The sequence below is a fragment of the Nothoprocta perdicaria genome, unplaced genomic scaffold, assembly GCF_003342845.1.
Source record: "Nothoprocta perdicaria isolate Ctin4 unplaced genomic scaffold, notPer1 scaffold_234, whole genome shotgun sequence".
NCBI lineage: Eukaryota > Metazoa > Chordata > Aves > Tinamiformes > Tinamidae > Nothoprocta > Nothoprocta perdicaria.
Window position 1 is genome coordinate 1,054,427 of NW_020455460.1, and position 25,520 is coordinate 1,079,946.

Below are 25,520 nucleotides of genomic sequence, written 5' to 3' on the forward strand. Positions count from 1 at the left end.
GCCCCGTCAGTATCAAGACTCCACAGCGCTCTTGCATGCCTGGCAGGAGGAGTCGGTGCCTGCACGGGGCTTCCTGCACTTACCAGGCTATGCATGTGCTGCACTGCCCCTCTCTGCTGTCCCACTCGACCTTGGGCTTCAGTGCAGGTGCTCATGTTGGGTTTTAGACTATCTACTTATGTAAGGAAGACAGAAATATCACCAGTGAGGCAAAACCAATAGTTGAATGCACTTTCTTTTTCTTTCTTTTTTTTTTTTTTTTTTTTACTATTTTTTCTCTTTTATGTAGTGTGTTGGTAAAGTGTTAAGCGATCTCACTCTTAGAGCCTTATTTACAAAAACTGATATAATCTTTCTTGTTTCTCTTTTGAGCTCCCGTTTTTCTTTTCCCTCAGTGCTTCAAATATTCAAGTCCTGTAGTGCAGTGATGATGATAAATGAGCATTGCCATTGCATTATTTTGTAAAACATAGGAACGTAGTCCAGGAATGTCCATCCCGAGTTACTGATCCCTATTTCCTGCACCTGAACAGACTGCCTTTGAGTGTGCAGGAGTAATTTCATATAATTACTGTAGTGAACAGCACTGAATCTTTCCTCAGATATTTCTAGAGCATCGCTTTATTTGCCCCATCCATAGTAGGATGCCTTATTATGTCATTCCATAAGAAAATGAAAAATTAGGTAGACAAAAGTAAAGCAGAAGATTGAAGTACATCAGTGAGTACAAGTCTTAATAGTAAGGAGAAAGTTGTAATGTTAATTCAAATAATGGAAAGTAGGTGACATTAAAGACTACCAGCCTGGGTAGGAAATGGAATAATGTCAGATAGATATGACCATGAAGTTTATTTATTAAGGCAAGTAATCAGCAACAACAACAGGGAAAAAAAAAAAAAAAAGGAACTATGGAACTACGGAACTACAGCTCCTGGTACTAGGCAGTGGGTGAGATTTATTGATGACCGCATTGATGACCACGGATTGGCAGAGCACAGGTATTAATGTCCATTGGTCACAAAGGATAGAAGCCCTAGTAAATGTCACAAATGTCAAGCATGTGTAAAACTGACAAGTAATGACAGAGGGTTAAAGTATAATGGCTTGTCTCAGGTCCCAGGTCCCAGGGCCTCTTCCTAGAGGTATTACCTTCACCTATAGTGAAGACTTTAGTTACGTGCATATCATCACATTCACAGGTCTCCTTGGTATTAGAATAAAAGTTCAGTGAGGGATTGTGTGATTATGGAAAAGTTTTCAGCTTCTTAGGTAGAGACCAGAAAGTAAATAAGAATCCGTTGTTCCTGATGCGATGGAGTGATTTGTTCATTGAATTAGTCACCGAACTAATAGGTGACACTGCTTTAGACATTGTATGGCAAGCACTCACTATCTTGTAAAAAACAGATTAATGGAAAAAGAAAATCTCCAGTCAAAAGGTCCTACTGATTCAGTTTGAATTATGGAGAGAGAAGCAAATGTCATGTTAACTGAGATGCACAGATTCTAGCGTGTGGATAAGGTGTAAGGCTTTCCTAAACAATATGTTAGATTCATGTTCAACTCTCTGATCTGGAAACAAAGCAAATAGTTGGTTTCATGCAGCTATGCTGATTTCATGGCACTTGCTAATGACTTGTGATTCAGTTTGATGTCTTTTTTGTATCCAGACTGCTACATCCTTGCAAGCAACATGCATTGGTGCTTTTTTTGTTCCTTTACAGCTAGAGAGGCAGGGCAACATGAGGTTCATGTCAGTCCATTTTTCTAGCATGGAGGAAGTGCTTCAAGGAGCACTCCAGCATGCCAGGCTCCTGCCCCTCAGTTGGTATAAACTGCAAAAATGTTGAGAGTGCATTCGGCAAAAATGTTGAGAGTGCATTTTCTCACTGACAGTGGTATTGATAAAGGTATTAAACCGCTCATAAAACTCTTCCATTTCCTTCAGAAAGTTGTAGTGTCTTACGAGTGCTGTTTCTATAACACAGGTGTTAATTCCCACTTCTGCTGGTTGATTTTGTGGAAAAATAAAAGATATACATATATATATATCTTTTTTTATATATATATATATATATATAATCTTACTGTGAGGAAACACTAGGAAATAAATACACATTTTAATTTGCTCTGATATTCCTTCAGTGAAGGGGGAAAAGTTTAAGTTCCATTTTCTGAAGAAGTATATTTTAGCCCATTGCTATGTAAAAACTCAGGTTCTGTTTCCATACATGCAAAGATTTTCCCATGAAAAACAATACCCAGCTTATCTGTAAAATGCATTTTGAACATTTACATAGTTTATAGCCATTGGCTTTGCCTATTTGTTGATCATGCTCTTGTCTTTGGTCGTGGTTTACCAGTTTGTCTGCTTCAACACATTTTATAGACCATCTGCTGAATGATGATGGATACATTCCTTTCTCCTAAGTGTAGCTTGGCTCTTTAATAAAAGAACTACTTACAGTGGTATTGCAATTGCAAGTCAGGATTTACTTGTCTGATTGGGCGGGTGGAGAATTGTTTACAGGGCTTTAAGAGCAAGCTGTAAATTCACGTTCAGCTCTGGGACTAAATTGTGCCAATTCAGATAAGCCATTTTATATTACACTGTTTTTAAAGGGATAACAACTTTAAAACTTATAAGCAAACGTAAGGGAAAGGCTGCAGCAATGTTTGACTGGGAACAAACCAGCCTGTGTGTGCCAGAGAACACTTGGACATGAGGAGATGTCCAAGACCATCGTGTTAGTCGTTTGTCTCTGTCTCCTTCTTCCAGAGGCTGTAGTGCTCTAGGGCGTAAGATGCCAGTAAGAAAGGCACACATATTCCTTGTGGCATTGCTTAAAATATGAATTATTTGAGCTAGGCCCAGTAGGGGCAAGAAGATAGAATAGATAATCTTATGAGCTTTCAGTTCCAGGAACCTTAAGTTGTACCATATCAGGTGGACTTGCATATAGCTGATATCTAAAGATATTGTAATTTGCAAGTATGTCTTAAGCTTTTTAGCTACAAGATTCTTATCTACAGAGCAATTTCTGCAATTAATATGCAAGAATAGAGACAAGTAAAATAAATATTGAATGTGAGAATTGTTCTAGTATAGCAGTGAAAAGTTACAATTTACATTTCAGTGGGGCACTCTTGTAATCCATACTAGCATTGGCAGTGGTGGATAGATTTCCAATTGCAAGGTTCAAAAACTTATTGAGAGAGTTCTTCAACTCCCTTCATGCTTTAATATTCATTAGTTTATTCTTGGTGTAATTGGATGGATTTCAATGAGTTTGGACTACTCCACATCTTCCTGTCTCTCTCCTCCTCTGCAGGGGCAATTAAAGAAGACCTGGCATTAACAATTAGCAAACTAAGTTTATCATGCAGTCAAGGGCACAGCACCAGCCTGAGAGACAAGCTGAACGTGCAGCATAGCATAGCATAGGCCTATGCCTGCACAACTCTTGTTGGATGACAGACTCCTCAAAGTGTGCTGGTCCTGAGTTAGGACTGCTGCAGAAGCCACGTGGAGCAAATACTGCTTTCACTTGGGAGGTACCTTCTCTAACAGAAATGAGTATAGACATCACACTTCTGCTCCTATACATCCAGTGTTTGACCAGCAGCTGCATTCCCTGCCCTCTTTGATGTATAAGGGATGGAGAACCTCACTGCATGGGCAGTTCACAGGGTTCAGTAGCCTCTGAGTGCCCAGAAAGCACCTCTGACTGAAGAAGGAGTGTAAAAAGCAGAAATGCACTTGGCCATTGAGTGATGTGGAAGCAAGGTGTACAGCACAGGAGAACCCGATAGCATAGAGGAGCAGGCCTTCTGCCTAAAACCAGTAATAAAGCCTGTGTCCTCTGGTATGTCAGCAGTAGCAAGTGGCCTGTCCACGTGTATTTAGCTCTGCTAAGTGTGATGTCTGTCTCCCCAGAAGGATGGGAGTCACCTGGACTGTGCTGAAGCAAGGTTTCTGGGAATAGGCAGGAGCCTGCAAATGTTTCCAAAGACATTGTGTGTTCACTGTGGCTACATACAAGGAGAGGTAGAGCAGGCAGCTCCCAGCATGGCTGTAATGTGGAAGCATTTCTGAACCAGGTGTCCAGCTGCAGGGTGGTGCAGATGAAGCCAGAACCTTGCCAGTACCTGCTCTCGTCCCCCTGGGCCCTCTCCTTGTGTGTGGTAGCTGGCAGAGACTGACGGTCCCTGAGGACACAGAAGTGACTGACAGTGAACATTTAAACTCGGCTAACTGCCATTTGCTCCTTTCATCTGTCACCTAAATCTTATGAGTCAGATGTATAGGGAGAACTGTGTCCATTGTTCAGGAGCCAGCGGATCCCTCCTTGACTTCCCACAGGTCTCAGGGGAGGAAGCATGCCAGAGCAGGGCACCTCCCCAGCCATGTCCTGTGAAGAGGGAGCATTCTTCTTCCTTCCCCTCTACATTGCTCATGCTGCAGAGGCTGCTGGTTGGAAAGATGGGCCAAGCTGCTGGTACTTGGGATATATGCAACTAAAAAACTCCTGCAAAGAGAAGACTGAACAGCAGTGTTCAACTCTGACCAGGAACCTGGATACTGGGTCAAAGGATGGGGATATCTTGGGCAGACAACTTTCAGGCAGAGCAGGGAAGAATAAGGTTCCAGGAAGAGCCATGTAGATGTGTCAGCACCATTGCAAACCTGGAGTGCAAACCTGCGACACTCACTAACTTACAGGTAGGTCCTTACCAGAGGTGTCGAGGTGTCAAGTTGTCAGCGGATGATGTAGTATGCATAACTGAAAGCCCTACCACAGTGACCATTGTATGGTTCCCTGTGCAGGGCCCTTCCAGAGCCACTGCCAGCTTCTCGCCTTGGTTCTCAAACCAGGGTTACCAGGGCATAACCATCTGTGTCTGCAGCACAGCACAGGGAAAGGGAACGTGACCTGCCCCAGTCAGGCTTTCCCTCCTGCTGGGAGAACCAACCTCGCCTGGATTTTTTTGCTTCTGATGTCTCCTATGTTCAGCTAGTTCTCAGAGCAGCACATTCGGATCCCTGGGGAGAGAGGATACCATAAAGAGAGGGTAAACACCTCACCAGCAGGTGAGACAGGGAAAGTGAGACCTGATGTAGGAGTGATCCAAAGCACTGTCTCTGTATGGTTGCAGGCTGCCACCCATTTCTCTGGAGTTCAACTTCTGCCCCACTTGACCCAGCGCAGTTTCACCATAGCTCCAGCACTATGTAAACCATTAGCAGACAGCCCTGACTGCGAAAAAACATAGGCCAGTATTCCCCACCTTGCCTTCCTAGTGGATGACTTTGTCCTTACTGCAACAAGGTTGGCCCCACTACCCCCGGCAGTGTCCAAGAATTGTGTAGATGAGACAATTAGGGACATGGTTTAGCAGGATAATGTTGAAGGGCTTACAGTTGGACTCGATCTTCAAGGTCTTTTCCAGCCATAATGGTTCTGTGATTCTAGGGTGTCCTGTTTGTCCCTGCGTTTGATCTGTCAAAGTCTCTTGGGGCCTGCAATGGAAAATGATATCTGAGGTAATAGTTCCGTTCAGTTGCACTTGGGCGTTTCCTGGCACTTCTCCTTTAACAACAGGATCTGATAATTCCCATCCTTTTGAGAAGCTCCATCCACCCTTCTGCTGGGTGGAGTTTTGTCCTGTAAGGCAGGTTGAAGTAGGCGGGCCCTGTGAAACCATAAGTCTTAGAGTCAGGACAGGCTTGCACAAATCCAGGGAGCAGGTGACATCGATAGAGGTAAGAGCTCAACACATGTGTGAGAGCCTGGCCTGGAGACTGCCTGCCCATAGTGACTGCACAGGGCTTGTATGACTGCAGTGGAGTGCATGTAGAAGGACAGCATGGGTGCAGGGCAGCAGAAAGGACCCTTATTTGGACCATATCTGATGACACTGCAAGAACACATGTTAAGGTGACATTTTCCAACCACTTCTTGATATCTATTGTGGATGCTGTGTTGCCTAGAGCTGTGTTTGCTACTCATGCAGCCTGAATAGGGAGATAATGTTTGTAAAAGTTGGTTGTAATATCATAATGTTTAAACATATTGATGCTAGTAAAGATTTCCTGTGAGGGCAAAAGCTGCTGATCTGGCTTGAAGAATAGTTCTCGCTTCACACAGATTTCCTAATGTCTTCTCAATGCTTTACAGCAAACCTGAATGTGCAGATGTCACTGCTAATTCTGCAGCTGCTTAGGTCAAATTGAAGATAGATAAGTTAAACCTGTGGGCAATCAGCAGCAGCCTCAAAGCCCAGGGCCTTGGTATAGATGCTCTTTGCTGCAGCAGTACCATTGCAGCATGGAGGGATATGTGTGTGCTCCCCAGAGCTTGATGCAGAGTAGTGAACTTTGTGTGCTGGGCAAGTGCTGCTGTGCTCCTGGTCAGTAGGTCTCTCTGGTGCTGCTTTCTGTACTACCTTTTCCTTGCCAGGATCAAGCCTATCTGATGCCACTGTATGTATCCAAAAGGAAAAAAAAAAAAAAAAGGAAAAAAAAAAAAGAAAAAAAAGACAATTGAAAATCTATTAGTTTGTTGGATAGACTCCTGCTGCTCAGGGCAGGCAGTTCCTTGCTCAATTCCTTGCCCTCTCCTAACTGTGCTGTGGGAGACTCTGCAATGGGGACATTTTTCAGTAGTTTCTGTTCTTTCTCCTGAGTACATGTGATGCTTCTTGTTCTTTCTTCTCTCTGCTCTCACCAGCTGATAACAATGTGTCTTTTTGGATCTGCACTTTTCCATCATTGCTCCTCTGTGAGGGCTTCATTTTTCACCTTTGCAATGCAAAGTGCTTTGAACTTTGAGCTGCTCTGCTTGTAATTTTTTTATGTTTGATACATGGCAGGGGGAAGGGTGTTAAAAGCTAGTTTAGAAACATTCCAAATTCTGTGATTGAGAGCAGAGGAGGCTAAAGAATAAGGTCATGCAAATAGCTTTCTTTTCATATTAGAAAATGCCTGATAAAGCTTCTGTCTGTCTTTGCTGCTCCTGTCTTATATTTCACTAGGGACTCAGAGCTCACTTCAGTCTCTCTCCTGCTCCCTTTGGGGCAGACAGGTCAGGGCTAGAAATGCTTCTTGTGTAAGAGTGAGGAAGTTCCCTTTGCATTGCAACCTGACATGAAGGCCATTTCTTGGACCCACACCAGAAGTGGTCAGAGGGATGGTCTGTATGCTTGTGAAATATCTAAGGTGTCTCAGATGGGCTTTATTCAAGACAGCCAATGTGGTTATCGCTGAGTGGTTCACCCTGACCTGTAAGTTGAGGGAGAAGATGATCCTTGTGCAATCCTAGCCTTTCTTACTAAAATAAAACTTATGTCATGGTAGCTCTTATTGGTCGTAACTAGGCTTACCTATTGTGCCAGATTTTGCTCTGGCTCTGAGACATTATCGTTTTTGCCCAGTATGCCCTGGCTTGAACAGAAAGCACAGCAAGTATGTGAACCAAACAAGCAAACTCATGCAGATATGCTGGAGTAAGACTGTATCTGGAAATGTGAACATTAGTGCTGTGGTAACTGAAACCACGGGAGGGGCAGCATTTTGCATCCTCACTGCTATGCAGCCCATCCTGAAAGCTTTGTGGATTGAGGGAATTGAGGTCTGGCACAAGGGAGAGCTGGTGGAAGTTTTGACTCCGAATGCTTTCACGTTTTAACAGGTCTGTTCTGCCACAGCACAGATCAAGTGCTGGCTGGCACGGTCGGCAGGGGAAGGCTCTGGCTGCACCCTGTGTGTTCATGGTACTTTCAGGAGCATGGCGGGTGCCCAGGCAGGTGGTGCAATGCACACTCACCTATTTGGGTGGGTTTCACAAGGGAGGAGCTGCAGTCAGAGTGTGCGTTAATGCTCACTTTGCTACTGAGTCCTTCTGGGCTCACCTAAATCCCATCCCTGTCAGTGCGCTCCTGCGGGCCCTTGCTGTGCTCCTGTGAGAATTGTCCCCAGACAGCACAGCAGCTCCGGGCGCTTTCTGACCATGAATCACTCCAGGCACCCAGCGTGGGGGGTTGGTGCCAAAGCCCTGGGCAGGGCTTTCATTAAGCCTGGCATGTTGCACTGCACCTCATCTCATGAGAGACCTGAGGATGAGTGGGGGCGAAGGAAGTGATAGCATCAACTGAGGATTTCTAAGAAGGCATTAGGCTAAGAAAGGGGCAAGCTGGAGGGGAACCCACCTAGGCAGAGGTGGATGAAAGAGCCTTATGGGTCTTTTTAGCAAAACTGTCTCATGCTATGATTGTGGAGTAGATGATGATATACCTAGGTATATTACAGTGTCAGATGACTTCCTTTGATACATATGTCTGTGATGACAACAAATATTTCCTGAAAGTGTATTCATATACATAAATATATTTATTAAAAAAGGAAAAGAAACTGAAGTTTACATTGTATTTTTATGACATCCTGGAGGAAAAAAAAAAAAGAAAAAAAGAGGCAAGTGTAAACATGTTCACAGCCAGAGGTAACAACATGGAACTGTTTTATTCTGGACAAAAACTTTTTCTTCCATCTTCCCTCAATAAAAATTTCCAGTAGTATGTCTGCAGGGATGGTTTGCACTTTCATCTGTACTGAATCATTTGAATATGCAGCAGTATCTCTTAAACTTAGATAAAGGTCAAGACAAGCTTTTTGGTTTTGTTTTTTTTTTTTTTTTTGTTTGTGATCTGCTAAAAAATCACTGGAATGACTTACTAATAAACAGGGTTTTCATTACAGAAAAGTTACAGCCCTACAACATTTGTGTCCTTTCTAAAGACAACTTTTTCCTTAGCTGTCCCAGTGTCACTGCTGGTGTGGTGGTCTCCCAAAGCCTCAGGCCTGCAGAGGGACCAGCAGGTTCCCCAGTGCGCCACATCCTGCCTTCCTTGTGACCTTGTGAAGGTGAATCTCCTCTGTCTGTCTTCGCAGGTCCCTTGTCGTCATGATGAAGTTTAAAGGGGTGCAGGTGCTCATGATTCTTACAGTTCTGTCCTTTGGTGTGCTCTACTTCCTCTTCCTACCCTGCAGCAACAATGCCCCCATGGAAGAAAAACAATCTCCAGTCCACATCCTCATCCTGTCCTCCTGGCGGTCAGGATCTTCCTTCACAGGACAGATCTTCAGCCAGCACCCCAGTGTCTTCTATCTGATGGAACCTGCGTGGCACGTGTGGGTCACGATGTACCAGAGCAGTGCCAAAGTCTTGCACATGGCAGTGCGGGACTTAGTCAGATCTGTCTTTCTGTGTGATATGTCTGTGTTTGATGCCTACATGTCTAGTCAGAAGAAAAAGTCTGATTTATTTAAGTGGGAGACAAGTCGGGCTTTGTGCTCCCCTCCTGCCTGTGATTCATTCAGCCGCAGTGACATCATAACTGCGGGCAACTGCAGGACAATCTGTGGCCGATACCCATTCAGCAAGGTGGAGGAAGCCTGCAAGACCTATAGCCACATTGTCATCAAGGAGGTCCGGTTCTTTGACCTGAAGGTTCTCTACCCGCTTCTCACCGATCCTTCTCTGAACCTCAAAATTATTCACTTGGTACGTGATCCTCGTGCTGTTTTCAGGTCCCGGGAGAATACAGTGGCTGATCTTACACGTGACAGCAATATTGTTGTGGGAACCCAGAAGACAAAGGGAGAGATGGGACCCTACAACACAATGCAGGAAATTTGTAAGAGCCACATTGAGATTTACAAAGCAGGCAGCCAGACCGTTCCTAGCTTCCTCAAGGACCGTTACCTGCTGGTTCGCTATGAAGACATTGTCAGAGATCCGCTAGCAAAGGCTGCTCAGATGTATCAGTTTGCAGAGCTCCACTTCACACCAGAGCTTCAGAGGTGGGTTCACAACATAACCCATGGGAAGGGACAAGGTACACAGGCCTTTGACATTGAGTCTAGGGATGCAGTGAGTGTATCTCAGGCCTGGAGGAAGACCCTTCCCTTCCAGAAAATAGAAAAAGTGCAAAATGTGTGCAAGGATGCAATGGACTTACTGGGCTATCGGCTAGTTCAGTCCGAAGAAGAACAGAAAAATATGTCATTGAATCTTTTGTTTGCCCAGAACTCCTCTGAGTGATAAATTATGAAGGCAGGAAAGCTGCTCTCCGAGCACCATGCAGAACTATTTGCTAGAGCAAAAGAGAACAGAGGTACATGCATATATGTATGCAAGTGACTGCACACACGTGTGGACTGTAAAAGGACTGTTACCACAGGAACAGAGTGCCATGAGGCCCTGTTCACATGTATGACTGCTTTCCCAGCAGAGCAGCATCCTTCTCCAAGGCCAGGCAAGCATGTTGTCTTGGAAAGGCTCCCAAAGGCTCAGCCACTGGGTAGCTTGAAGTAATGCAAGGCCATTTTCCATATAAAGCTCAGGGCTTATGAGAGAGAGGAAGTACGTGCAGATGGGAGCAAATGCCCAAGGAGCAGGACCAGACATGAGAGTACAAATCATTCACAGAGCACAGCTAAATACTAGTGAAGCCATGCAGAGCAACTGCACGCAAAAGAAGTGGCATGAAGATATGAAAAATATGAGATATGACCAGAGAGCTGTCCTAGTCATGCAGCTACTGTATTATTTAACGCCAGAAGAGACATAAGGATGAACAGACAGATATTGGTTCCTGGAAAAATGCCTTCTGTGAATGGCTGAGTTTTCTAACCCAGTTTTTCATTTTTTTCTGTTCCTGTCCATGAAGATCCACCATTGGTAGCAATGCTGGGAAAAAATGTTGGTTCACTTACCGTATAATGGGAGAATAGAATAAATCTGCTATAGATGAAAATAAAACATTATTGGTTTCGGTACAGGGACCCATTGGTTTCGGTACAGGGACTACGTGAATTCATTTATTTTTCTGCTGACACAATCGTGCCTTCTAGTTTTCAACACTAGTGATGATTCCTTCCTGCTAGGAAATCTCACAGACCTCATTTGAGACTGAGAAAAGAATTATGCTGTGACCGAAAATTAAAGACAACGTAAGGACACAGATTCCTTGATAAAAATGCTGCAACTGGAAAGGTATGTTCAGGACAGTGGGAATCGCTTGGTATGTTCCTTCTAAATCAAATTCCCTTTGATTCAGGGGATTCCACCTAAATAAACAGGTGGGGTGATAACTTGGGACAGAGCCGGGACAGCAGTTTAAAATTCAAGCTGAAACAAACACCTCTGCTGCTTGTTTGAATGTAGATTGGGCAAGTATTGTGTCAAGCAAAACTGAAAAGCCTTCATCTTTTGAGGGAAATAAAACAAATGTAATAGAAGTTTGGAAGCTGGAAGATCTGCTGGTTCCTTAAACCACATTTTGCTTTGTCCTGTTTCATCTCACAAATGAGTTTATCTGGAATATGAAGACACTTATCTATTTTTAATCCCAAAGAAGAATTACAGAGTATATCCCCCGCTGACTAGGAGGCATTTGTGAAAAGTGATGCTAAGTAATTCTACAAATAGTAACACAAATTTTCCCATAGAAATTAGTGTAGTAAGAGGGGGATGCATACAGAAACTTAAATACATACAATTACAATATACAGGTAACGTTTTCCCCCAAAATATATATATATATATTTTTTCTCCTAGAGCCGTTTAGGCACATGGAGCTTTTTTGTTAAAACAGACATCAAGATAGCTGACTACTGGCCTGTGAAGGTAACCAATAAAACGTTTTCCAGAGCAGGGTGTTAGACGATCAGCCTGGGAATTCAGTGACAGATACATAACAAAGCGCACACTGCTATAGATAACTAATGCAGTGAAAGATCAGAGCACTGAACAGGGTTTGTTCACACACTTCAGTGCTCTCCCTCTCAAAAACCTTCCCATGCAGCAATGTACAGGTGGTTTATCTAGCAAACCAACAAAGAAAACAAAAAGCTCTTTTACCTACAAGTTGAAATTGTACACCTGCTATCTATACTGCACAGCATCTTTCTTCACCTATTTTTAAAGTTTTCAGCATGTTCACTATTACAAAATCAAAAAAGAAAAAGTCCTTTATATATTTATAAAAGCCTGTTCATTTATTTGTGAGACTTCAGAAGACTGTTTTTTTCCATCACATTGGCACATACAAAATGACTCTGCTTGTATAAGTCCTTGGCACAGTCCAAAATGAGCCACTCTCTGCTACTTTACTTTCTAACTCTTCCTAAATGCTATTCTTTTTGCTACATTTTCAGCTCCAAATTTTGCTATCAGTTTGTTTCTGATATTTTTATCATGTTTTTGCAATTCCAAGTCATCTTCTCTGCTCCACACAGGGTACCCGTCCAAGCGCTGTCCTGTCTGCAGAAAGTTGAAGGTAGTCTCCACCTCACCAGTATTCTTCAGAAGGGCCTGGGTCACAGTGAGCAGGTCCATACTGAACTTCTCCATTAAGTGCTGTATAGTTTTCACTGCCTCTCCTACTGCAGCAGCAGATGGGCAAATGCTTTTTTGTCTTTCCTCCTCTTGCAGCTGAGTATCAGGGAGAGCCAAGTCCTGCTCTCCCATTTTCAAAGGAGAAGCCGTCTCTTCTGTGGACTTTCCCTCTCCGTTTTCTGAAGCGAATCCTTCTGAAACGTCAGAGGCATCGCTTTCTGACTAAAAGTAGGAGAAATAGTTATCAGTTAGAGATGCTTATTCTGCAAAAATATCTTATGCTACCCAAACATTTACTCCACAGTGTACAATGCCACTCAATAATTACTAGGTACAATGAAATCTAACGATTAAAAAGACATTGTGTTTGTATGCAATGATGTATAAGGTCGTGGAAAAGTATGGGACATAAGGAGGAATGTAAATCAAGTATAGGAGGCAAAGCAGGTGGTGTTGATGTGACTGTAAGGCCACCCTGTGCTAGCGAGCCTCACTGGCCAGCTCAGCACGCAGCGAGCAAGGAGGGGTTGGTTCCCGAGTCAAAGGCCGAGCAGGGGATGGGGCCGACAAAGCGAGCGCGGACAGGAGCACTCGGCCCGCGGGCTCCTGCCGTTAACGGGCGATACGGTGCGCTGGATGGGGGGGGCGCCAAGTCCCGCCCGGGGCGCAGTAGCCTCGCTGCCGGCCTGCACCTACCTCGGTGCTCTCAAACTCCCGGTTGGCTGCGGCGAAGATGCCCAGCTCCGCGGCGGGCTCCCCGGGGGCGTCCGCGCGCCGGGGCTCTGCGGCGAGGGGGGACACGCGAGAGTGGACGACGGGCCGCGGCAGCACCACCGTGCCGCCCTCGCCCTCCCCTGGCCCGTCCCGGCGCTCCCCGGCCCCACTGCCCCGCTCACCGTGGGCGGGCGCGGCACGCGTGGGGCGCAAGTGGCGCAGGTAGCGGTCGCGCATGGCCTGCCAAGAGTGGCGCGTCAGGCGGCGCCGCTCCAGCTCTTTCCAGAGCGCCGTGCCGCTCGCCCGCGCCGCGCGCCGCCCGCGCACCGCCCGCAGCAGCGCCGCGTCCTCCGCGGCCGTGAAGGCCAAACGGCCGCGCGGCGCGGGGGCCGCTGCGGCGGCGGGGGGCGCGGACGGCAGGCGCCAGCTCTCCAGCGGCAGCCTCCGGTTGCGCCGCACGCACTCCTCCACGTACTCGGCGGAGACGGCGCCGCCGGGCGCCGCCTCGCCGGGCTGCGCCAGGAGCACCGCGCCCGGCTCCTGCACGCGGCACAGCCGCCCGCCGCCCGCCAGCACCAGCGGCGCCAGACGCAGCTTGGCCAGCCCAGGCCGCACGTAGAAGCGCATGGGGCTGCCGTCGTCCCAGAGGAACAAGGTCCGCGACGGACCCCCCTCCGCCGCCGCCGCCTCCTCCTCCTCGCCGGAACCCGCCATCGCTGCCGCCGCCGCGCAGGCGCGTCCCGCCCCGCCCGGCGCGGGAAGATGGCGGCCTTAACAGAGCGCAATGTGGAGGTCGCAGAGAACGAGTCGCGCCTCAGCAAAAAGTGAGGGCAGGGCTGGGCTGGACCGGTTCGGACCGGGAGGGGGGGTGTTGGTTCGTCCGTCCACCCGCCCGGGTCCGTCTTCGCCAGGTACCTGCTGCGGCCGCCGCGCCATGCTGGGCCCCGCCGCCGCGCGGCTGCTGGGCCGCGCCTGGAGGGCCGCGCCGCCGCGATGGCCGCGAGCGCTTCATGGCCAGAACAGGTCGGTGCTTCGCGGTCGGGGCCCGGCCCGCCCTGTCCTCGTGGAGCCGCGCCCGGTGGAGCGGCTCGGGTCTGCGCGGGCGCCTCGGCCGGGCCGCCGCCTCTGACCCCAGCGGGCGGCGCCGCTTGCAGGGCGGCCGCGGGGCCTTGCAAGGGCCGGGCACGTGGCACGGCCGCAGTGTGCGGCCCGCGGCTTCTTGTCGTGTGTGGGAGGGAAGGCCTCGTCTTCCTCTTAGGTTACCAAGAGTTATATTGCTTTTAAGGAGTAGAGCTACTTGGACGTTATTTTGTATTCAGGGTGGGGTAGCAGCAGAGTTAATATACACCGAACTTTTGGCAGAAGCCTGCCACCAGTGTTTCCCTACAGAAATCCCTGCTGTAACTGGTTTTCTCCTCCCTTATTTATCTATCTGTCTATCTATTTATTTATTTTGCAGTGAGCTGAAGAGACGTTTAAAGGCGGAGAGAAAAATAGCTGAAAAAGAGGCAAAGCAAAAAGAGCAAAATGAAAAGCATCCAGATAAGTCTTCTGTGACTCCTGATTGTGAGAGTAACATTGGTGCTGATGAGGAAAGTTTGGATCCAAATGTGAGCATCCTGCTGATCTGAGAATAAACGCTATTGACTCGTATTTGGTTTTTCAGTCATACTGAAATAGAGGGTTAGAAGGGGAGAGACCTCCATACTCCTAAATCAGGGCAGCTATGTTTTAAGTTTTAACTTAGGACATATTTTCAGTTTTTGACAAAATCATTTGGTTTTGTTTGATTTTTGTGACAGCAATATTACAAGATCCGTAGCCATGCAGTCCAGCAGCTGAAGGGCACCAGTGAAGATCCTTATCCCCACAAATTCCACGTGGACTTATCTCTCTCAGATTTCATAGAGAAGTACAGTCACCTGCAGCCAGGAGATCACCTGACAGACATTACAGTCAGAGTAGCAGGTAAAGGTTGTTCTGGGATATGGAAGATGGTCTTTTACCATGTAAAGCCAAGTTGTACCTGCTTTTAGAAATGGGGTGATCTGTTTCCTAATTCTGTTCATCCTTTGCTCATTCATGAAGCTAAGTCTGCAGCAGAATTTTGACTGTTAGAGAGAGGACCCTTTGGACCTATTGCAGCTTCCATGATAAGTAGGTGGTCAGGACATTATGGTTTGGGCTCCATGACTCTGTGTTCGTACAACCTTATGTGCAGTGGTATTAATTTTGAGGCTTTAATTGCTTCTTTTTTTTTTGATGGCTAGTAATTGGTTCAGAGCTGACAATTCCTTGTCCAAGTAACAATACTGTGGCTTTTGCCCTGTGCATTTTCTGCTAGGATCGTGTTTTCTCTTGTTCTGTATTTAGGTCGTATCCATGCAAAGCGTGCCTCTGGAGGCAAACTAATCTTCTATGACCTTCGAGGTGAAGGAGTCAAATTGCAGGTCATGGCAAATTCCAGGTAAGTAGAATTAATCCCACTAGCATTTTAAGCTAAATGATGCTCTTGAGCCTGGTGATCTACATTTGTTATCCTGTTCCTTCAGCTCTCTAGCCTAGTTGATCAGCTGAAGATTGGCTTAGCCAGCCAGGTGATACTGTGTTAGGATATTGTGGTTGGCTTCCCTCTTAAATATTTTTTAAAGGATTTGGTCTGGGAAGAGACTTGCGGGGCACAATTTGGAAAGTTGGATTTCAAACAAAACTGCTTAAAGTGTTATTATAATTACAGGCTCTACAAGTCAGAGGAAGAATACTTCCGTATTAACAACAAGCTTCGTCGTGGGGACATTATTGGCGTGCAGGGGAATCCTGGGAAAACAAAGAAAGGGGAACTGAGTATTATTCCGTATGAAATAACTTTGTTATCTCCATGCCTGCACATGTTGCCTCATCTTCACTTTGGCCTCAAAGATAAGGTAACTATCACATCTATTGTTCTTGGAGGTTATTTGAGAGAAGGTCTGAATGGATGGCCTTTTGTATCTGCTGATGGTATCAGTGCATTAGTTTTGATTTGTTCTTCTCCCCTTTTTTAATTTTTCTCTTTGGCAGCACATTTTGTTTATTCTAATTTTTTTTTTCCAGGAGACTAGGTATCGTCAGAGATACTTGGATTTAATTCTTAATGATTATGTGAGGCAGAAATTCATAACCCGTGCAAAAATCATTACATATATTCGGAGCTTTCTAGATGAATTGGGCTTTCTTGAGGTAAGTCTTCATGGTTTATTTCTCTCCTTCCACTAGATATTTTTGAAGTTCCTTAGCTCCAGAGTTACCTCATATTCAAGCTCATATGTGAAATGTGTACATAAGTAAGATTATTGCAGTCATTATATTTACATAATGGAGAATATTCCTTTGTTCTTATTTTCGAGTTAATACTGTTCCTGCGATATTAGTGTGTAATTCAAAGAACTTTTATCAAGCTATCACTTTAAACTGTTGATGCTCTTTTGTTGGTTTAGTAATTTGAGGTGGGGAATAATGTATTTTAAATTTTGCCTTGGAGTGTAAAGGCAGATTTTTTTAATGTAAGTAAAATTGATTCTATCTTAATATCTGCTCTCCAGATAATTCTACTAATCTAACTACTGTTAGATAGTTCTAACTAGTATGTTAGAAAATAGTATCAGTTGTGCTCTGTTGAATCCATTTTTTTTTTGTTGACTTTTAAGTTATGTTCTGCTAGCTGAAATATAATTTGTAAACAAACTCATTAGTGGAGTAAGTTATTTATGCTTGGTGAGCATGCTGGGAATACAAAGCAGAAGATTAGGAATGGTCTGTTGGTACAGCTTAATTGAAGCCATGAGCCACTGCTAACTGCTGCACTGTGTATTGTTCAACATAGCATAGTATGTGTCCCTGCCATGATACTATGCTGTCTGGACTGGAAAAAATATAGCTAAACTCTTAGAGGTGTGTACAGCTTGTTGTCAGGGCTTGTTAGTTTGGAGTCAGTTTGATTCTCATGAGTTCAACTCTGTTTCTCATTTCATCAGTGTCTGGAATGATGACTGCTTTCTGTTCTCTACTGCTTAGCTTGTTTTATAGCGTGGATCTATCTGGAGAATTGTATTAATTCAAAATACTTTTTTAGAGAGTTATGTTGATTCGTATTCTACAAAGTTTCTCTTCGTTTCAAGGTCTAGAATCACTTATTCTGTCACTTATAAACTTCTGTTTTTGCCCTGACTTTCGTTCTATCACAAGAGTCCCGAGTTTCCTCCTAATTCATAGAAGGCTTCCTATTCTGCACTACTTTGTGTAGTTCTGTTGCGAATTGTGAAGTACTTGTTTTCATGATCCTGCGCTAGTAACAGGATGCATTTCAGGACAAGCAGAGTGAAGTTCTCTGTGCAAGCCAAGCTGGTTTGTCAGGACAGCAGTTTAAACCAGACATCTCTGGCAGAATTGATCACAAAATTGTCTATTCTTGGGCAGAGAAAAGGAGCAGATGGTTGTTTTGTTTGACCACCTTGGCCAGCCCTCTGAATAGGGGCCCTCTGGTCATCACTCAAAGTCGACGTTGTAAATCATTCTGCCTCTCCGTTCTTTCATCATTCATAGTTTTTTATTTTGTATGTGTGCCTGGCAGGTGATTCCTTCCCTTTCTCATGTGGTTGATCATGCATAGCCTGGGCTATGGCTGCACATCCTTTAAACAGATAGGGAAATGCAGCTTGTGTGAAAGTAAATTTGTAACATTTTTTGGAGCTGTACGTACATTAAATTGTCTTAATAAAAACAAACTTGCATTTGCATATCTTTTCATAAATTAATTGTTAGACTCTGGCGTTCTCTGTGTGTGTATATATATTTATGAACATGTGTGTATATATATGCATATACACAAAAATAGCAAATTCTTGTTTCTATTTGGAATGAATGTCCTTGTATGCATATATTCTACTCTTCCTCAAATAATTCTGAATGCTCCACATTCGAAGACATTACTCTTACTTTTATTACTTTTTGTTACAAAAGCAGTATTGAAATTGCTCATGTTTTGCAAGGTTGTAGTAACCACAGTATTTAATTTCTTTCAGGGTTATCTTTGTTGTTGTTGAGATTATCCTAAGGAATTTACAATATCAGCAATAATTTGGAAAAGATACCAAGAAAGACTGGTATTAAGCCTTGTAAGAGAGTTCTCTGTATAGAGATGTTGGGGTTTTTTTGTTTTATTTTTTCCCTCTCGTTTCTTTTTCCTCATGAAAGCTAGCTGTGGTTTGTTGTTTGTTATACAGGGTTCTTCTGCAGAAATAGAAATACCCAAAGACTAACCCAGAGCATGCATTTGAGTTAAGAACTTGGCAATATTTATGCCAGGGTTGTGTTCATTTTGTTGTTGTTTTTGTTTTTCAGATTGAAACCCCTATGATGAATGTAATTCCAAGTGGGGCCGTAGCTAAGCCTTTCATCACATATCACAATGAACTTGATATGAATTTATATATGAGAATTGCTCCAGAGCTTTATCATAAGGTAAAACACAAGCTTCTCAGGGCCAAGCTCTATATTCTCTAAATCCTTTTTCCTCATTCGTAAAAAAAAAAAAAAAAAAAAAAAAAAACCACCTGCAGAAAGGATTATTTTTGAAAAATAGTTGGCTCATTGGATTGGAGAAAAAAAAATGTGTCTTGAATGAAGTTCATTAGGTACTGGTGTTCAAAGTTAGTGTTCATTAGGTACTGGTGTTCAAAGTTAGTGTTTTTACTAGAATTTCCTTTTGTTTAGATGTTGGTGGTTGGAGGCATGGACAGAGTATATGAAATTGGGCGTCAGTTCCGCAATGAAGGAATCGATTTAACTCATAATCCTGAGTTCACAACTTGTGAATTCTATATGGCTTATGCGGATTATCATGACTTGATGGAAATTACAGAGAAACTACTTTCAGGTGATGTATGTAATTAAAAAAAGAAAGACAAAACCAAATCTCCAAAAAACTCTTCAAGAGGAATTCCATATTAAGTAGCTTCTTGTTGCTTTCTAAACCTCAGTTTTCTTTTGTAGGGATGGTGAAGCATGTTACTGGAGGTTACAAGATTGCTTATCATCCAGACGGTCCAGATGGACAGGCTTATGAGATAGATTTTACTCCTCCTTTTCGGCGAATTAGCATGGTGTATGAACTGGAAAAGGTCTTGGGAGTGAAATTTCCATCAGCTGATCATTTTGAAACTGAAGGTTAGATGCTGAAAATGTGCTTTAATTTCCCCCTTAGCATGAAGAGGGCAAGTATCTCAGGTTTTCCATCTTCAGTCTGTCAGCCGTTCTCTTGAGGTGATGGTAATGAATTTGCTTTTCTCTGAGTCTGTCCATTACCTGGAATTCCAGAAAGGAATCCTTGTGCTTTGTAGTCTGCAGCAAGATCTGACTCTTCTGCTTCTCCCTTTCTTGAGTATATATGATGCTGCAGGAGATGACATGGATGGAGATCTTTTTGAAGCTTTTTTTCTCATATCTTCTGCCCTTAGTCTCCATTTAGTCTCCGTGTTTGTGAATGTAAGATAGGATTATTTTGGTCTTTTTTCAAATGTGTGCATCTCCTATTTTATTCCTGGAATCTAGAGCCATAATGAAATAAGATCGTGGCGTTTTTTAGTGTGGTTTTTTTTTTCCTCCCCTTTCCCTCCTCCCCACTAATAAACTAGTGTTCATCATGTAGAATAATGTATAACTGTTGCTCAGGTCTCTGAAATAATGCATATTTATGGTAAATTGATAGAAACAAACACTCCTTCTATAAATTGAAACTGCTACTTGAATTAGCGCTTTCCACAACTATATATTATTGAAATCTTTAGGAACGCTCTAAGACATGATGAAGGATGTGGAAATCAGACATAGCTGTCTGGGTGACTTTTCTAATTTCTGTCTACAACAATTTCAGAAACTCGCAGATTCTTTGATAACATATGTGTGGAGAAAAATGTTGAGTGTCCACCTCCCAGAACAACAGCCAGGCTTCTTGACAAGGTATGTAAAGGTGTTTTTTTTGTAATTTTCAGTCTTTAGGGATATATCTGTACGAATAGAAGCCCATATAGAACAAAAGCTTATCTGACTTGGGAAATCATGCTGAAATGCAGTTAAACCATTTCTGTATCAAAGGAGAAAAGTTGCTTTGGCAATCCTTTCTCTGCTGTCTGCAGCAGAATATAGTGATATGTACTGATGCCTGCTTAATGACAGCTCTGAAGGTATTTGTTTGTTATGCCTAAGAGGGATATAGTTATCTCACATCAGTTTTGTCAGAGAGATCTATGCATTTGAATCTACCTTATCAAACTGTTAGGCTTACCACTTAATGCTCACATCAACTGTATTAAGTCTTTCAACCCCAAATATTGCGAGGTAATTGGGCTTTTGCTGTTTTTTGTGTTGGCTTTTGTCGCCATGTCCAAATTAAAACTTAAATTACATTTTAATATAGTTTGTCCTGTGTCTTTTTTTCTTCTCCAACTTGGATACATTCTCTTTTAATGGAGATGTTATCATGATTAGGCGTTACTAGCTTTTCATGTCTACAGTACTTGCTTGAGAACTGAAGGGAGGAAAGGAGGATTTTTGGGATGGGCAGTGCTGCTAAAGTGTTATTTTACTCTAGCTGTCTGTTCTGTCTTTCCAGTTAGTTGGTGAATTTCTGGAAGTCACTTGTATCAACCCAACATTCATCTGTGACCACCCACAGATCATGAGTCCTCTAGCTAAATGGTAAGTGTCAGACACAGACATGTTAGAACTCACTTTAACCTCCCTATTGCTACCTCACAGAAAAGGTCCCATTTGTGAGGATGGAGATTTTGATGCTGTATAATTGTTTGTGAATTCCAACACCAATCCAGATAGATACTGGTTTGTTAGCCAGTGCTTGGAGAAGAGCACTGCTGCTCAGTAGTGGGAAGTGCTGACAGCTGTCACTGGCAATACTGGCCATCTTCCTGAAGTAATGTATGTTCTGTTTTGCTTCTGTAAGGCTGTCATTTTAAGGTGTGGTTGGTTTGTCAACTTGATGTAGGCATCGCTCTCAGCCAGGACTGACAGAACGCTTTGAACTTTTTGTGATGAAGAAGGAAGTGTGCAATGCATACACAGAGTTGAATGATCCATTCCGGCAGCGACAGCTTTTTGAGGATCAAGCCAAGGTATGGTGTGTGGATCATAATGAATCCACAATTTAGGCGCTTAAGCAAATAGTACTTCCTGTGTGTCTTCCACATCTATCATTAGTCCCTTTTGAAGTGAGCTGTTGATAATTTGAGCAAGTGTTTCTCACTTAAGTGAAAGCCTGTCATTAAAACTTAGTAAGTTTTAAAAGTTAATATAACAATTCTTTTTGAATTAGTTTCTCTGAGGTATGCAAGTCTGAACTCCATGGTTGGTTACCTTTATTTTAGTACTGATACCATGTTTCAGAATATTTTAAATGCCAATCGTGGAAAAAAAAATCAGATGTGCAAAATGTTTGCTGTCATCTTCAGGTTAACAGTGAGTTATTTTTTCCACAATTAAGTTATATAATAACACATTATAGTTTGTTAAATGAATTTCTCTATCCAGTGAGAGCTTTAATGATGCATAAGAAATAATCAAATTTTCGGAATGGAGCTGTTTTACAAGTGACTCTCAGAACAGACCTGCAGACTCCTTGAAAATTACTGACCCTGCATATCTATATGACTAGGTTTCTGTAGAAATGCTTAGATTTCTGTAAATCTAAGAAAGAGATTTGGATTAATTTGGTTGTATTAGCTATATATACATGCACACATGCTCATTTAAGGGAGGTCAGATGATGTTGTCTGTAGAAATGGAGTTTCTGTTCCTTTCAAACTACCTGCAGCCTCATACACACTAACAGTGGTTAAAATCAGAAAAATACATAGGTATGTTATCCAACTTCTAGGATATTTCAAAATGTTCAGTCAGTATAAGATAGCAGTTCCTCTTTAGTCCATGGGTGGGTATGTGTATGTATTTTTTAATTTGTTGCTATTCTCTTACGTGCTTATGGGCAGTTTTGCAGATATGTGTATGGGTATTAATTGAAAATTTGCCTGAAAAAGCATTGATAAGTTGGAAACTGAGATGAATGGTAGCAGATCACATTTCAGTATTTCAGACTCAGGCTAAAAAATGTCTTTATTAAACAACCTTCATTGAAACTGCCTAAGTCAAAACAGATGATAGTTTCAACACTTGTACTTGACACTTTCTAAATTTGAGTGTGTTAGCTCTATATTCTTATCACTTTCACCATTTGGAGGCTGTCACTGTCAAATTATGCAAGAAATATGAGTAATTCCAGTGCTTCCAAATATTTTTGTTTGAAGAAATAAGATGTCTAAACTTTGTTTCATGTAGCAATTACTGGTGATTTGTATCTTGTGATCCATGTTTGTTTCAGTAAACATGGAGGGGGAGGATTGCAGGTGACAAAGTACGTCCTTGAGAACAATGTATTAACTTTCACCGTGGTCTGTTGTCACTGTGGTGGTTAAAGTCTAAAGACATTCATGGCCCTGGAGATAGCTTTCAACAAAATGAAAGGGGCTGGACCTTTGTCTAGAAATCCCTAGATCCGAAAGGAACTGACATAGCAAGCATAGCTGGGCAAGTTTCAATAGAACATGTGAGAAACTGCAGATCAGATAAGAGAGCAATAGGATTTGTCAACCTGGAATAAATGTGGTAAGCACCTGTAAAAGTGGCCTCCAGAATTCTGCTGATGACGAGATTCTTTAGCCTGTTAATTGCCTTGGTTTTATCAGTCACCTGACTCGAGCAAAATGTCATCCTTTTTGGTAGGTGTTGGTAGAAGTGGTAGTATTTCTAGCTCTGTATAAGTGCTTTTATAAGCTGCTAATTTTCTTTTATAGGCAAAAGCTGCGGGTGATGATGAAGCCATGTTTATTGATGAAAACTTTTGTGTTGCACTTGAGTATGGACTTCCTCCCACAGCTGGCTGGGGCATGGGGATTGATCGTCTCACCATGTTCCTTACAGATTCCAGTAACATCAAGGTAAATATTATAAATGGCAGTGCCTACTGATGGGTTTGTCAGAGAACTGGAATGAGATTCTTCAAAGTAGACCTCATCTGCAAAGAAACTTTTTAAGGCTAAGAATTCCACCTCGCCTCAGAAAATTTGTTGGATATGCTGAGAACTGCCTCCGACTTCTCCAGCTGGCACGTGGCATGTTGGGTGCATTAAGCGCCAGCTGAGCCCTCTGCAGTGGTGTGTCCTCTGCCCTGCAGCTGAGCACAGCCTGGGCTGCCGCTTGCTTTGCAGTCTCCCGCCCCCTGTGAGGGGGGGCTCCTGAACCATGAGGCAGGGGGGTACCTGCTGACTTTGTCCCTCTTTGCAGGAGGTGCTGCTCTTCCCCGCCATGAAGCCCGAGGACACCAAGAAGGAGGCACAGCGTGACCCGCCTGCCGAAGGCACTTCTGTGTGACGGGCCCCAATAAAGGCCACGCGTTCTGCCGCCCTCCGTGTCCGTCTTCATGCGGCGGCGCCTGCGCGGGAGCGGCGCCACGGGGCGGCGCCTGCGCGGGAGCGGCGGCGCCTGCGCGGGAGCGGCGGCGCCTGCGCGGGAGCGGCGGCGCCGCCCACGGGGACGGTGTCCTGGGCACCTTTCACGGTGGGGCTGTGCGAGCCCGGGGGAGCGGAACGAGTCCGTATGCTGCTGGGCTGTGTGACCTCTAGCATTATCACTTCTAGTGATTCGGGAAAAAAACAATGCATTTCTAGTTTATGACAGTTTTTATGCCACTATTATCAGGATTATTTGTAAGTGGGCCTTAGACTTGGGATCTGGTGTGGGTGTGCATCCCGCAGAAGCAGGCTGTGGGGCCTGGAGAGGTGGGAAATGCTGCTCTGACCGTAAGGCACTAGCGTTCAGAACGTACCCGGCACCAAGGCGATGTGGTCGGCAGATGAGATCGCTCAGCTCTGTTACACACACTATAGCTCCGTGCTCCCGAAGCAGGGGAAGCCAGACCCAAACAGGGAGTGGACTTCCCTGGCAGCCGTTGTCAAAGTGGAGCCAGCAGTGTGCAGAGAGGATAACGCTAGTCCAGAAAGCTCACAGGGTAAGAGGGGAAGTGTTTTGTCAGCAGGCCACCCTCAAAAAAAGGAGGAAAAAAAAGAAAACCCTGTCTTATTTCTCTCCTTTCCCAAATGATTTGCAGTCTGTGGTGCGAAGAGCTCTTACTTGAAAAGAGATGACAATAGTAGATTCCTGCTCTTCTGAGATTGTAACTAAGAAGCTAAAAGCTAGCATTTACCTGCTTGTTAAGTGGTGAAAATCTAGGCAGGAGCCGATTTCCTAATATAACCCCGTGCAGAAGTGTGTTCAGATGTTATTAATTAGAATCTTAGACTGCAATTGCGTTGCCTTCAACAAACTATGTTAGCATAGTGTGACAGTGTTTTTGTGTCAATTTCACTTTTTTTGCCTAATTACTGTTTCCATGTTGTGCAATATCACGTCCTGCTTTCCTGCTCTTTTACATCTTTGAGGAGGAATCCTCTATTAGTGTTTGCTAGCTGCCACTTTGATGCCTGGAATGTGTCTCTGCCTCCATCACTGTACCTTGCCTCCTATACAATCTTCTGTCTGTTTTCTTACCAAAGTGGCTCTGAGTGGATGTTTCCGATGACAGTTTGTTCAGGTAATCTTGTTTCCCTTTTTAGTAAACAAGGAAGTTGTTGCTATGGGGACTGGAACAAAATGTATCGGTGAAAACAAAATGAGAAAAACAGGTAAGTAGGTGGAAAATCCACAAGCCTAGTTGAATACCTATCATAGCTTATATCTTGCTGATGCACTAGATCAATGAATAATGTACTATGCTGAATGTAGTCTTTCAGAGGGAAACCAAAAGCTTAAGGCAAGCCTTCCGCTTGGCAAGTAGGGAACATCTCAGGCAGCTAAAACAGTTCATCTGAATGGTTGCTACACTTGCTGCCTGGAAGGTAAATAAACCTTCACACCTTTTTATGTGTAGAAATGAGTAGTTTATGCCCTGAGTCTACATACTCACGTACTTACTAGGTAGAAGCAATTTTTTTGTTTTGATACAAAAAATGTATCAAAAATAATTGTTCTCAGTCATCTCTTCTAGTCTGATGCAGAATATACTACTGTAATGTTAGTGTAGAGATGATTCTAGAAAGGTGGTAGTAGAGTACTTTTTTCCATATATTCTGAAGTTAGATAGTACAAGTATTTGCACAGTAAGTATATCATAGAATCATAGAATGCCGAAGGTTGGAAGGGACCTCAGAGGTCATCGAGTCCAACCCCCCTGCTCATGCAGGGTCACCTAGAGCACGTGGCACAGGACTGCATCCAAGCGGGTTTTAAAGATCTCCAAAGAAGGAG

General features: G+C 43.9%; 4 protein-coding genes across 6 annotated transcripts in view; 3 read left to right on the top strand and 1 right to left on the bottom strand.

Moving 5' to 3' along the window:
* Positions 1-6,354: 6,354 nt before the first annotated feature.
* CHST4 (carbohydrate sulfotransferase 4) lies at positions 6,355-10,466 on the top strand. The gene is made up of 2 exons (XM_026039634.1): positions 6,355-6,411; positions 8,948-10,466. The coding sequence occupies exon 2, from the start codon at positions 8,961-8,963 to the stop codon at positions 10,098-10,100; it is 1,140 nt and encodes a 379-aa protein (XP_025895419.1). The 5' UTR covers positions 6,355-6,411; positions 8,948-8,960; the 3' UTR covers positions 10,101-10,466.
* Positions 10,467-12,095: 1,629 nt separating this feature from the next.
* TERF2IP (TERF2 interacting protein) lies at positions 12,096-13,826 on the bottom strand. The gene is made up of 3 exons (XM_026039628.1): positions 13,313-13,826; positions 13,095-13,180; positions 12,096-12,620 (listed from the first exon to the last, which is right to left on the bottom strand). The coding sequence occupies exons 1-3, from the start codon at positions 13,824-13,826 to the stop codon at positions 12,177-12,179; spliced, it is 1,044 nt and encodes a 347-aa protein (XP_025895413.1). The 3' UTR covers positions 12,096-12,176.
* A 23-nt stretch (positions 13,827-13,849) lies between these two features.
* On the top strand, positions 13,850-23,621 carry KARS (lysyl-tRNA synthetase). Of its 2 annotated transcripts, none has more exons than XM_026039581.1 (14): positions 13,850-13,936; positions 14,572-14,722; positions 14,915-15,080; positions 15,486-15,579; positions 15,850-16,036; positions 16,206-16,331; positions 18,492-18,611; positions 18,864-19,026; positions 19,143-19,316; positions 20,023-20,108; positions 20,761-20,846; positions 21,151-21,277; positions 23,012-23,155; positions 23,502-23,621. In XM_026039581.1, the coding sequence occupies exons 1-14, from the start codon at positions 13,875-13,877 to the stop codon at positions 23,586-23,588; spliced, it is 1,773 nt and encodes a 590-aa protein (XP_025895366.1). In that variant the 5' UTR covers positions 13,850-13,874; the 3' UTR covers positions 23,589-23,621. The 2 variants fall into 2 exon arrangements, with proteins under 2 accessions (XP_025895366.1, XP_025895365.1); XM_026039580.1 differs by lacking the exon at positions 13,850-13,936 and adding an exon at positions 14,047-14,135.
* A 136-nt stretch (positions 23,622-23,757) lies between these two features.
* Positions 23,758-25,520, top strand: part of ADAT1 (adenosine deaminase, tRNA specific 1) — a 17,436-nt gene continuing 15,673 nt past the window's right edge. For both annotated transcript variants that reach the window (XM_026039567.1, XM_026039568.1), the window contains exons 1-2: positions 23,758-24,225; positions 24,830-24,898. In XM_026039567.1, the coding sequence (XP_025895352.1) occupies positions 24,057-24,225; positions 24,830-24,898 (238 nt within the window). In that variant the 5' untranslated portion in view covers positions 23,758-24,056. The remainder of the gene's footprint in view (positions 24,226-24,829; positions 24,899-25,520) is intronic.

Bases quoted from the DNA above. Each gene is read 5' to 3' on its own strand.
- CHST4 (XM_026039634.1), top strand. From the start codon at position 8,961: ATGATGAAGTTTAAAGGGGTGCAGGTGCTCATGATTCTTACAGTTCTG.
- TERF2IP (XM_026039628.1), bottom strand. From the start codon at position 13,826: ATGGCGGGTTCCGGCGAGGAGGAGGAGGCGGCGGCGGCGGAGGGGGGT. The intron at 13,181-13,312 runs GTGCCGCGCCCG...CCCTCGCCGCAG, and splicing joins GCGCCACTTGCGCCCCACGC to AGCCCCGGCGCGCGGACGCC. The intron at 12,621-13,094 runs GTAGGTGCAGGC...TCCTACTTTTAG, and splicing joins GGGAGTTTGAGAGCACCGAG to TCAGAAAGCGATGCCTCTGA.
- KARS (XM_026039580.1), top strand. From the start codon at position 14,047: ATGCTGGGCCCCGCCGCCGCGCGGCTGCTGGGCCGCGCCTGGAGGGCC. The intron at 18,612-18,863 runs GTAAAACACAAG...CCTTTTGTTTAG, and splicing joins CTCCAGAGCTTTATCATAAG to ATGTTGGTGGTTGGAGGCAT. The intron at 20,847-21,150 runs GTAAGTGTCAGA...AACTTGATGTAG, and splicing joins ATGAGTCCTCTAGCTAAATG to GCATCGCTCTCAGCCAGGAC.